The sequence below is a fragment of the Rhinoraja longicauda genome, chromosome 10, assembly GCF_053455715.1.
Source record: "Rhinoraja longicauda isolate Sanriku21f chromosome 10, sRhiLon1.1, whole genome shotgun sequence".
Classification (NCBI taxonomy): Eukaryota; Metazoa; Chordata; class Chondrichthyes; order Rajiformes; family Arhynchobatidae; genus Rhinoraja; species Rhinoraja longicauda.
The window spans coordinates 1557858-1570697 of NC_135962.1; the positions used below are offsets into that span (position 1 = coordinate 1557858).

The following is a 12840-nucleotide window of genomic DNA, read 5'->3' on the forward strand; positions in this document are numbered from 1 at the left end:
TTGGATAGTGTTAGTGTGTGGGGATCGCTGGTTGGTGCGGACCCGGTGGGCCGAAGGGCCTGTTTCCGTGCTGTATCTCTAAACTAAACATAGAGCTACGAAGTTTGTTAGACACAAAATGCTGGAGTAACTCAGCGGGACAGGCAGCATCTCTGGAGAGAAGGAATGGGTGACGTTTCGGGTCGAGACCCTTCTCCAGATTGAGAGCAGGGGAGAGGGAGACAGAGATGTGGAAGGGTAAGGTGTGAAAGCGAGAGATCAAAGTGGACGTAGGTCAAGGAAAATGTAGAATGGATCATCGTTAGTTATGGGAAGGTGACAAGGAGACATACAAAGATAAAATGTAATCAGGCCAGTCAGACTGGTCAGAGAACTAGGATGGGGAGGGCTCCTGCTAAGCTTGTTGAACAGCTTAAGCCTTCTCCAATCTATCATTTTCAAAAGGCAAGTGGTGATCTACATTACACACTGTAACACACCAGATGGTGCAGACTCACACATTTAGTTTAGTGTAGAGATACAGCGCGGAAACAGGGCCTTCGGCCCACTGGGTCCACACAGACCAGCGATCCCCACACACTAACACCCACTGAGGACAATTTTTACATTTACCGAGCCAATTAACCTACAAACCTTCACGTCTTTGCAGTGTGGGAGGAAACCGAAGATCTCGGAGAAAACCCACGCAGGTAACGGGGAGAACGTACAAACTCCGTACAGACAGCACCCGTAGTGGGGATGGAACCCGGGTCTCTGGCGCTGTAAGGCAGCAACTCTACCGCTGCGCCACCGTGACCGCCCATTGTGTTGTATTGGACTTGTATTGTGATTATATTGCATTGGAATCATTCTCTTGGAACCTGAGAATCTTTTAATAGAAAATATAGAAAATAGGTGCAGGAGGAGGCCATTTGGGCCTTCGAGCCAGCATCGATTTTAATTTAATTTATATTAATAATTTTAGTATATATATATATATATGCATTCACATCCCCACCTCCTTTCAGGACCAATATATAAGAGTCACGGAGTCATCCAGCATGGAAACAGGCCCTTCGGCCCAACTTGTTCATGCTGACCAAGGTGGTCCATCCTCACTGGTCAGATTAGTATTTTAAGAAATGAATTAATCAGTTGCTTCTGTTAAATTTGCATCACAGTCTGTAAATGAAAGCGAGAAACAGAGACGAAGCAACGAGATCTGAGAGAAAATATCAGGAGGGGAATTATAAAATCATGAGGGGAATTATAAAATCATAGGGGAATGATAAAATCACAGGGGGAATGATAAAATCACAGGGGGAATGATAAAATCACAGGGGGAATTATAAAATCATGAGGGGAATTGTAAAATCACGGGGAATTGTAAAATCACAGGGGTATTGTGAAACCACGGGGGATTGTAAAATCACCGGGAATTGTAAAATCACAGGGGTATTGTAAAATCATGGAATTGTAAAATCACAGGGCGAATTGTAAAATCACCGGGGAATTGTAAAATCACAGGGGGAATTGTAAAATCACAGGGGGAATTGTGAAATCATGGGGATTGTAAAATCACTGGGGAATTGTAAAATCACTGGGAATTGTAAAATCATGGGGGAATTGTAAAATCACAGGGGGAATTGTAAAATCATAGGGGGAATTGTAAAATGATGGGGAATTGTAAAATCAAGAGGGGCGCGGGGATTATAAAATCTTTGGGGAATTTATAAATACATAGGGTGAATGCACAGTCTTTTACCCAGGGTAGTGGAATCGAGAAACAGAGGACAGGTTTAAGGTGAGAGGGGCAAGGTTTAATAGGAGCCTGAGGGGCAACGTTTTTACACAAAGGTGGTGGGCGTTTGGAACGAGCCGCCGGAGGAGGTAGAGGAGGCAGGGACTATCGCAATGTTTAAAGGACATTTGGACAGGTACATGGATAGGACAGGTGTAGAGGGGTATGGGCCAAGCGCGGGCAGGTGGGACTGGTGGGCCGTTGGGCCTGTTTCCCTGGTGTACTGTGGCAAGGATGGGTTGCCCATGCGGTCATGGCCTGAGCGTTTCTGGCCGTGGCTGAGGCCTGCACTCCTCTCTCAGTGCGCCCCTCCTCACTCTGTCCTTGTCCCCTCCCCACAGATGACAGCGCGTCTGCGGCCAGCAGCATGGAGGTGACGGATCGCATCGCCTCCCTCGAGCAGCGCGTCCAGATGCAGGAGGATGAGATCCAGCTGCTGAAGTCGGCCCTGGCAGATGTGGTCCGCCGCCTCAACGTGTCTGAGGAGCAGCACGCCATGCTGAACAGGAAAGGGCCCACCAAAGGTAACACAGCCTACACTGACAGGGGCAATGAAGCCTAGTAAACAGGGCCGGACACTGACAGCGGCAATGACCCACGGTAACACAGCCTACACTGACAGGAGCAATGACCCGCGATAAACAGGGCCACACACTGACAGGGGCAATGACCCACGGTAAACATACCCTACACTGACAGGGCCACACACTGACAGGGGTAATGACCCGCGGTAAACAGGGCCACACACTGACAGGAGCAATGACCCATGGTAAACAGGGCCACACACTGACAGGAGCAATGACCTGCGGTAAAGAGGGGCACACACTGACAGGAGCAATGACCCACGGTAAACAGGGCCACACACTGACAGGAGCAATGACCCATGGTAAACAGGGCCACACACTGACAGGAGCAATGACCTGCGGTAAACAGGGCCACACACTGACAGGGGCAATGACCTGCGGTAAACAGGGCCACACACTGACAGGAGCAATGACCTGCGGTAAAGAGGGGCACACACTGACAGGAGCAATGACCCACGGTAAACAGGGCCACACACTGACAGGAGCAATGACCCATGGTAAACAGGGCCACACACTGACAGGAGCAATGACCAGCGGTAAACAGGGCCACACACTGACAGGAGCAATGACCCATGGTAAACAGGGCCACACACTGACAGGAGCAATGACCAGCGGTAAACAGGGCCACACACTGACAGGAGCAATGACCAGCGGTAAACAGGGCCACACACTGACAGGGCCACACACTGACAGGGCCACACACTGACAGGGGCAATGACCAGCGGTAAACAGGGCCACACACTGACAGGAGCAATGACCCACGGTAAACAGGGCCACACACTGACAGGGGCAATGACCCATGGTAAACAGGGCCACACACTGACAGGGGCAATGACCAGCGGTAAACAGGGCCACACACTGACAGGAGCAATGACCCATGGTAAACAGGGCCACACACTGACAGGAGCAATGACCTGCGGTAAAGAGGGGCAATGACCCGCGGTGAACAGGGCCACACACTGACAGGAACAATCACCCGCGGTAAAACACAGCTGTACAGTAACGGGCAATGACGCCTAGTAAACAGGGCCGTACACTGACAGGAACAATGAGCAGCATTAACACAGAGCCACAGAGTAACAAGATCAATGAGTATCATTAACACAGAGCCATAGAGTAACAAGATCAATGAGCATTAACACAGAGCCATAGAGTAACAATAGCAATGAGTATCATTAACACGGAGCCACAGAGTACCAAGATCAATGAGCAGCATGACCACAGAGCCATAGAGTAACAAGATCAATAAACAGCAACAACAGAGCCATAGAGTAACAATAACAATGAGCAGCATTAACACAGAGCCATAGAGTAACAATAGCAATGAGCATCATTAACACAGAGCAATGACTCACCATTGGCATCCTGTGATCACTCTGCAGCCACTTTGGTCAGTTCTTTGTGAGAAACTATCTTTGTTTCAGCCATGCGCGTATGAAATATAACAGAACTGCAAGTTACATTCTGGTGTGCTCTGTAGAATATGGATATCTTGAGTGTCAGAGGAATTGCAGATGCTGGTTTAAACTGAAGATAGACACAAAATGCTGGAATAATTCAGTGGGTCTGACAGCATCTCTGGAGAGAAGGAATGGGTGACGTTTCGGGTCGAGACCCTTTGGAGTAGTTTGTAATGTAGAGTCAATAGACAATAGACAATAGGTGCAGGAGGAGGCCATTCGGCCCTTCGAGCCAGCACCGCCATTCAATGTGATCATGGCTGATCATTCTCAATCAGTACCCCGTTCCTGCCTTCTCCCCATACCCCCTGACTCCGCTATCCTTAAGAGCTCTATCTAGCTCTCTCTTGAATACATTCAGAGAATTGGCCTCCACTGCCTTCTGAGGCAGAGAATTCCACAGATTCACAACTCTCTGACTGAAAAGGTTTTTCCTCATCTCAGTTCTAAATGGCCTACCCCTTATTCTTAAACTGTGGCCCCTTGTTCTGGACTCCCCCAACATTGGGAACATGTTTCCTGCCTCTAACGTGTCCAACCCCTTAATAATCTTATACGTTTCGATAAGATCTCTCATCCTTCTAAATTCCAGTGTATACAAGTCATGGAGTGCTACAGCGTGGAAGCAGGCTGTTCAGCCCAACTTGTCTACACCGGCCAACATGTGTCATATACACTCTCCCACTTGCCTGTGTTTCGTTCATATCCCTCCAAACCTGTCCCATCCATGTACCTGCCTAAATGTTTTCTAAATGTTGTGATAGTCCCAGTCTCAACTACCTCCTCTGGCAACTTGTTCCATACACCCACCACCCTTGATAGAGGCAGCAGCGTAGGTTGGGAGGCTACAGGACTACAGCTACAAGTGCTGGAGTAACTCAGCGGGTCAGGAGAACATGGATAGATGATGTTTCAGGCCGGGACCCTTCGTCAGACTCAAGGCTAAAGTGTCAAAGGTTATGGGGAGAAGGCGGGAGATTGGGGTTGAGAGGGAAAGGTAGATCAGCCACGATTGAATGGCCTGGTAATCTCGATGGGCTGAATGGCCTCCTTCTGCTCCTTTGACTCATGAACATAGCCAGAAGCCAAGTTAAAGCGTTGGGGCTTGGAGTGTTTTTAAAGGAGGCACACTCAAGAAAGGACTTCAGAATAAGGGTAGATAAAAGGAAAGGGAAAGGTGAGTTTGAAAGCAATTTGGGCCAAAGGCCATGGAAAGCATGCCATTTTGCCTCTGATCTTTCGATCAATTTAAATCTCTAATGATTTGGCTCCACTTATGCTGGTTCCCCTTAATTGCATATCGCCATAATTACTTGGGTGTGAATTGGCAAAAAAAGATACAGAGTGCTGGAGTAACTCAGCGGGTCAGGCAGCATCTCTGGAGAACATGGATAAGCGATGTTTCCGGTTGGGACCGTTCTTCAGACAGGGATAGGTGACCTTTCCCGACCCGAAACGTCACCTATCCATGTTCTCCAGAGATGCTGCCTGACCCACTGAGTTACTCCAGCACTCTGTGTCTTTGTTTTGTAAACCAGCATCAACAGTATCTTGTTTCGATATTTAGAATTAACAGGTTGTTTAATTAAACACCCCCCCCCCCCCCCCCCCCCCGACTTACATAAGGGTTACGTTCCGTGAACTCTAAGCTAAGTTAGATTTTACCGAAGTCAGAATCCCCATCCCCATCCCGTGCAGAAAATAACTCACTGAGGACAGTAATATCTCAGTGGCATCCAGCTGCGTCCAGGGCACTTTCTGAGGCACACGGCCTTCTGGGTAAGCACCACCGCCATTTCTGATATAAACTCATGTGATCGTACAGTGTTGGGGGAATTACTAAGTGCCTTGACTACACTAGGGACCGTGTATTGAATTGTTTACATCAATGCGAGTTTACGTAAGTTGCCTAATTTTAGTGTAGTGTAGTTTAGTTCAGAGATACAGCGCGGAAACAGGCACTTTGGCCCACCGATCCCCGCACATTAACACTATCCTACACCTACGAGGGGCAATTTACACTTACACCAAGCCAATTAACCTACATATCTGTACGCTGGGCGAGTCCAGAACCAGGGGCCACAGTCTAAGAATAAAGGGGAGGCCATTTAAAACTGTGATGCGAAAAAACTTTTTCACCCAGAGAGTTGTGAATTTGTGGAATTCTCTGCCACAGAAGGCAGTGGAGGCCAATTCACTGGATGAATTTAAAAGAGAGTTAGATAGAGCTCTAGGGGCTAGCGGAATCAGGAATATGGGGAGAAGGCAGACACGGGTTACTGATTGTGGATGATCAGCCATGATCACAATGAATGGCGATGCTGGCTCGAAGGGCCAAATGGCCTCCTCCTGCACCTATTTTCTATGTTTCTAAGTCTTTGGAGTGTGGGAGGAAATCGTAGATCTCGGAGAAAGTCCACACACAGGTCACGGGGAGAACGCACAAACACCCTACAGACAGCACCCGTAGTCAGGATGAAACCCGGGTCTCTGGCGCTGTGAGGCAGTAGCTTTGCCGCTGCGCCGCCGCGCCACCCATTGCAAAATGCGTAAGTGTGTGTGTATAAAGAACCCACAAATAAATCAATGGCCTTGCAGTCTACACTTCTTATAAACACCACCAGGTGTCAGTGAAGAACAGAAAGGGTTGAGACTCTCGAGTGCGTTAGCTCATCACAAACTCTGCTGAAATGGGACATTCCTGAGTCGAATGATCATCCACTGTTTGGGTGTCCTCATTCAGTTACTACGAGGCTGGGCTATGACATCTTCAGCCAACTGTAAAGAACATTTAGAGGTGATCTTATTTGTGGAGTTACATTTCGATGCAGTCAGATATTTTTATCTAGCTCTCTGATGGAATTGGACACCATCACAGCCCATATGATCCCAAAACTCAGGTTTACCGATTTAGAAGTTGCGCTTACCGATACCAGATTTGGATACACACAGACATTTGATAGCTAGGTCCTCAGGCGCACATTAGTACACAAACATCCAAAGACTCAAGAACATTCAAAATCATGAGGGGAATAGATCGGGTAGGTGCACCGCGTTTCTTGCCCAGAGTAGGGGAATCGAGGTCCAGAGGACATAGGTTCAAGGTGAAGGAGAAAAGATTTAATAGGAATCCGAGGGGTAATGTTTCCACACAGAGGGTGGTGGGTGTATGGAACGAGCTGCCAGAGGAGGTAGTTGTGGTTGGGACTATCCCAACGTTTAAGAAACAGTTGGACAGGTAGGTGGATAGGACAGGTATGGAGGGTTATGGACCAAACGCAGGCAAGTGGGATTAGGGTAGCTGGGACATTGTTGGCCGGTGTGGGTGAGTTGGGCCGAGTGGCCTGTGTTTCCACACTGTATCACTCTATGACTCCATTACATTCAGCGACTGGACATAGGGAAAATGGATGTGTCCAGCAGGAAAAATGTTCCCAATGTTGGGGGAGTCCAGAACCAGGGGCCACAGTCTTAGAATAAAGGGGAGGCCATTTAAAACTGAGGTGAGAAGGTACTTTTTCACCCAGAGAGTTGTGAATTTGTGGAATTCTCTGCCACAGAGGGCAGCGGAGGCCAAATCACTGCATGAATATATGAGAGTTTAATAGAGCTCTAAGGGCTAGTGGAATCAAAGGATATGGGGAGAAATTGGGCACAGGTTACTGATTATGAACGATCAGCCATGATCACAATGAATGGCGGTGCTGGCTCGAAAGGCCGAATGGCCTCCACCTGCACCTATTTTCTATGTTTCTATGAATCAGCTTTGAGAGTAATGAGAAAATTAATTCTTTAAAGGTCTTATGGGCCCTGTTTATTTCTCCTGGTTGCTTAACACTTTAACTCCCCCTCCCATTCCCACACTGACCTTTCTGTCCTGGGCCCCTCCACTGTCAGAGTGAGGCCCAGCGCAAATTGGAGGAACAGCACCTCATATTTCGCTTGAGCAGCTTACACCCCAGCGGTATGAACACTGATTTCTTGAGAACACATCGCTTGAGAACACGAATAGCAATGTTTCTGCTCGGAACCCTTCTTCAGACTGTCCATGTCCTCCAGAGATGCTGCCTGACCCGCTGAGTTACACCAGCACTCTGTGAAACGTCACCTATCCATGTTCTCCAGAGATACTGCCTGCCCCGCTGAGTTACTCCAGCACTTTGTATCTTTTTTTGTAAACCAGCATCTACGGTTCCTCGTTTCTAAAGATATTCCTAGAATACACAGAATAGGCACAACAAATCATAATCTTGAAAATCCTTATAAGAATATGTTACTACATTATTTCAGTTTTGGTAATTAAAGCGTTTTAAAAATCTCAATAGTGCCAGAATTTTTACTTCACGATTATTGCAAATAGTTTAAGAGAATGCAACGTGTTTAATCTGGCGTGCAAAATTATTTTTAACTGTTCTTTATGTATCGCTGGAACACCTAGATCAAAAATTGTATTTTGTTTAGTGTTGACATTTTTCTTTCAACTGAAGTTCATAAATGAGGCGGTGTTTGAAGTTCACTCCTCTGTGCTTCCTTACAAGGTGAGGTTTAGTTTCCTTACTTTCTAGTGGTGAGGTTTAGTTTTCTCTCATCAGGTAATATTTTAGTATAAATAAGTTTATAGCAGCAGTGGTTTTAGCCAAAGATACTAGAGGAGCAAGATAGACCACTCGACCCTAAAAACGGTAGTATGTCACGACGCCATTTTAGTAGGCAGAAACTTGCAGAAACATGTAAAAAGATAAATAACAAAACTCTGTGAATTGATAGATGAGATATATTCTGCATTTTAATGGTATCATCACGCATACTGTTCCCCCAAAACATTGATTACACTGCGAGAGGCATGGCGAACGCCGGGTTTTGCTTACTAAAATGGCGGACGTTACGCTCCTTTGCGTGCTACACTTCAGTGTAGGCGATTTCAACAGAGCAAGATGATTTTGCTCCTCTGGTATCTTTTCATCTTGCTCCTCTAGTATCTTTGCTTTTAGCAAAGTTGTGAAACATTCTCAGAATCAGTTTACAGCGCCAATTGGTTTTACGTAACGTTTCTAGCATGAAGAAGGTTGCTTTTTAAATAACTAAAGTCCCATTCCTCTGTTAATTTTGGAGTCTTTTTGAGTTTGCTTTCTTTATTCAGCGATTTTAAAATTGCAGCATGTTCTGGGATGGTGCTGTCTCCACTGACACTGTCTTCCTTTCATCTCTGCTCTACTTTCAGTTACCTGCCTCTTTGATCTTTTATTTATATTGCACTGTCAGAAGTTTCTCTCTGGAAGTTTTCGATCTCCAGTCACCTTTACCTTTTATTTTCCTCTTCCTCTGTGTTTCTGTCTGTCTTTCTTTGCCAAATGCTCCTCTTTACTGGCCTTTAGATCAGGCAGCATCTAGACGAACAGAGGCAGATAAACAGGGCAGAAATAGCAAAGCAGGTAAGTGACTGAATGAAGCTCCCTTCAATTCCAGGTGAAACATGCTCCCCAAAGAACAACATACATTGTGCAAGTTTGTGGAAGATGCCGACAACTGTGTAACAGTAGCTTTAAATAAATTTTAAATCCCAGCAGCTATCAAGTTAATTAAAGATGACGGAGTGCATGCAAGGATGTATGTTTAAAAATGCTGCTATTAAGGTGACAGAATTTTCATAAGCATATAATCTTTTTTATTTCAACGATGAGATTGACATGGATATACAAGGAACTGCAGATGTTTTTGGCTTTAGAGATAGGGCACAAAAACAGGCCCTTCAGCCCACTGAGTCCGTGCTGACCAGCGATCACTAACCCACCCAGGGCGGTCACAGTGGTGCAGCGGTAGAGTTGCTGCCTTACAGCGAATGCAGTGCCGGAGACCCGGGTTCCATCCCGACTATGGGTGTTGTCTGTACGGAGTTTGTACGTTCTCCCCGTGACCTGCGTGGGTTTTCTCCGAGATCTTCGGATTCCTCCCACACTCCATAGACGTGCAGATTTGTAGGTTAATTGGCTTGGTAAATGTAAAAATTGTCCCTAGTGGGTGTAGGATAGTGTTAGTGTGCGGGGATCGCTGGGTGGCGCGGACCAGTGGGCCGAAGGGCCTGTTTCAGCGCTGTATCTCTAAACTAAACTAACCCACACACTAGGGACAATTTTACAACTTACCGAACCAATCAACCTGCAAACCTTGTACATCTTTGGAATGTAGGAGGAGATCGGAGCATCCGAAGGAAGCCCACAGGGTCACAGGGAGAACGTGCAAACTCCATGTAGACAGCACCCAGCAGTATTTTAGAAAGAAAAGGCACAAAGTGCTGGAGGAACTCAGCAGGTCAGGCTGCGTCTCTGTAGAACATGGATCGGTGATGTTTCGGGTTGGGACCCTTCTTCAGACTGATTGTGTTTGGGTGGGTGGTGGGGAGGAGGGAAGAAAGTTGGAAGAGAGGAGGGGCAAGACAAAGCCTGGCAGGTAACATAGAAAATAGGTGCAGGAGGAGGCCACTCGGCCCCTTGCGCCAGCACCGCCATTCAATATGATCACGGCTGATCATCCAGAACCAGTGCACTATTCCTGCTTTTTCCCCATACCCCGTGATTCCGGTGGATGCAGGTGAGGAGGTTCTTAATTTGATAGACGGATGGTTGGACAGAGGCCAGAGATGAAAAGACAGAAGGTGTGAGACAAAAGGATTGAAAAGGTGCGAATTGTGAAGCTAGAGGAAGGAATGTAGGTGGAAGTGGAGGGAGAGGGGAGAATAGGTGCAAATCCAGGTGGGGCCGGAATGGGGGGTTAGTGGGAGGAAGAGGGTTTTAAAACCTTGGAAATTTAGAAACTTTTACATTTTAGAAACTTAAAATTAAAATGTAAACGTCAAATTTAAATTGAACAGCCTTTCTCTACTATGTTCAAAGCAAAATAGCCAAGGAGGGGTAGCACTAATAATATGCTAGTGTGTCCTATATGTACAAAGTTTTAACAAATTTAAAACTCTATTGGGAAAGTTATTAGTGACAGAATGACAATGTTGAGGAAAGATTGGAAAGACTGGGCTTGTATTCACTGGAATTTAGAAGGATGAGAGGGGATCTTATAGAGACGTACAAAGTTATAAAAGGACTGGACAAGCTAGATGCAGGAAATGTTCCCAATGTTGGGGGAGTCCAGAACCAGGGGCTACAGTCTGAGAATAAAGGGGAGGCCATTTAAAACTGAGGTGAGAAAAAACTTTTTCACCCAGAGAGTTGTGAATTTGTGGAATTCTCTGCCACAGAGGGCAGTGGAGGCCAAATCACTGGATGAATTTAAGAGAGAGTTAGATAGAGCTCTGGGGGCTAGTGGAATCAAGGGATATGGGGAGAAGGAACGGGTTACTGATTGGGGACGATCAGCCATGATCACAATGAATGTTGGTGCTGGCTCGAAGGGCCGAATGGGGTACTCCTGCACCTATTTTCTATGTTTCTATGTTAATATTTTAACCTGATAGTTTAGAATTATCTGAATAGGTTGTCTGAAACAGTCAGAAATTGTCTGAAATAGGTTAGGCCCGTCTGAAGAAGGGTCCCAACTCAAAATGTCACCTATCAGACTGAAAACGGGTCTCGACCCACAAAGCCACCTATCCATGTTCTCCAGAGATGCTGCCTGACCCGCTGAGTTACTCCAGCACTCTGTGAAACGTCACCTATCCATGTTCTCCAGAGATGCTGCCTGATCCGCTGAATTACTCCAGCACTCTGTGAAACGTCACCTATCCAAGTTCTCCAGAGATGCTGCCTGATCTGCTGAGTTACTCCAGCACTCTGAAACGTCACCTATTCAAGTTCTCCAGAGATGCTGCCTGACCCACTGAGTTACTCCAGCACTCTGTGAAACGTCACCTATCCATGTTCTCCAGAAATGCTGCCTGACCCGCTGAGTTACTATAACACTTTGTATCTTTTTTCATAAACCGACATCTACAGTTCCTCGTTTTTATAGATAATCATAGAATGCACAGAATAGGCACATCAAATCATAATCTTGAAAATCCTTATTGCATATGTTACTGCATTATTTTAGTTTTATTAATAAAATTGTTTCTAAAATCTCAAAGTGCCAGAATTTTTACTTCACGATTATTGCAAATAGTTTAAGAGAATGCAACGTGTTTGATTTGGCGTGTGAAGTGATTTTTAACTGTTCTTTATGTATCGCTGGATCTAAAATTGTGTTTTGTTTGGTGTTAGTTCCAGAGTTGAGGTTTTGACTGATGTTCATAGATGAGGCAATGTTTGGTTTAATCCTCTGTCCTTCCTGACCGGGGACCTGTCCCGACCCACATCACCTATCCATGTTCTCCAGAGATGCTGCCTGACCCTCTGAGTTACTCCAGCACTCCGTGAAACGTCACCTATCCATGTTCTCCACAGATGCTGCCTGACCCACTGAGTTACTCCAGCACTCTGTGAAACGTCACCCGTCCATGTTCTCCAGAGATGCTGCCTAACCCACTGAGTTACTCCAGCACTCTGCCTCTTCTTTTTTGTAAACTAGCACCTGCAGTTCCTTGTTTCCACGGGTTGCTGTTGGTAGAGTTTTGAGAGATTGAACTGTACAGATACAACCTTCTCACCCAAACTAATTCACATTAGAAACATAGAAAATAGGTGCAAGAGGAGGCCATTCGGCCCTTTGAGCCAGCACTGCCATTCATTGTGATCATGGCTGATCACCCATAATCAGTAACCCGTGCCTGCCTTCTCCCCATATCTCTTGTTATCACCTACTCTCTTTTTAATCCATCCAGTGACCATTTTCCAATGTTCTATAGATTCAGGATCAGTTCCTGTGGATTGGAGGATAGCTAATGTTATCACACTTTTCAAGAAAGGAGCGAGAGAGAAAACAGGGAATTGCAGACCAGTTAGCCTGACATCGGTGGTGGGGATGATGCTGGAATCAATTATTAAAGAGGTAATAACGGTGCAGTAAAAGGATTGGTTCAAGTCAGCAAGGATTTATGAAAGGGAAATCCTGCTTGACTAATTTTCTGGAA

At 46.1% G+C, this 12840-nt stretch overlaps 1 protein-coding gene across 1 annotated transcript in view; it reads left to right on the top strand.

Annotated features, from left to right (window-relative positions):
- The window catches only part of LOC144597716 (echinoderm microtubule-associated protein-like 1), a 253761-nt gene that overhangs the window by 171037 nt on the left and 69884 nt on the right, over nucleotides 1-12840 (top strand). Inside the window, exons 2-3 of the mRNA XM_078407248.1 lie at nucleotides 2122-2304; nucleotides 9200-9256. Coding sequence (XP_078263374.1) covers nucleotides 2122-2304; nucleotides 9200-9256 — 240 coding nt within the window. The remainder of the gene's footprint in view (nucleotides 1-2121; nucleotides 2305-9199; nucleotides 9257-12840) is intronic.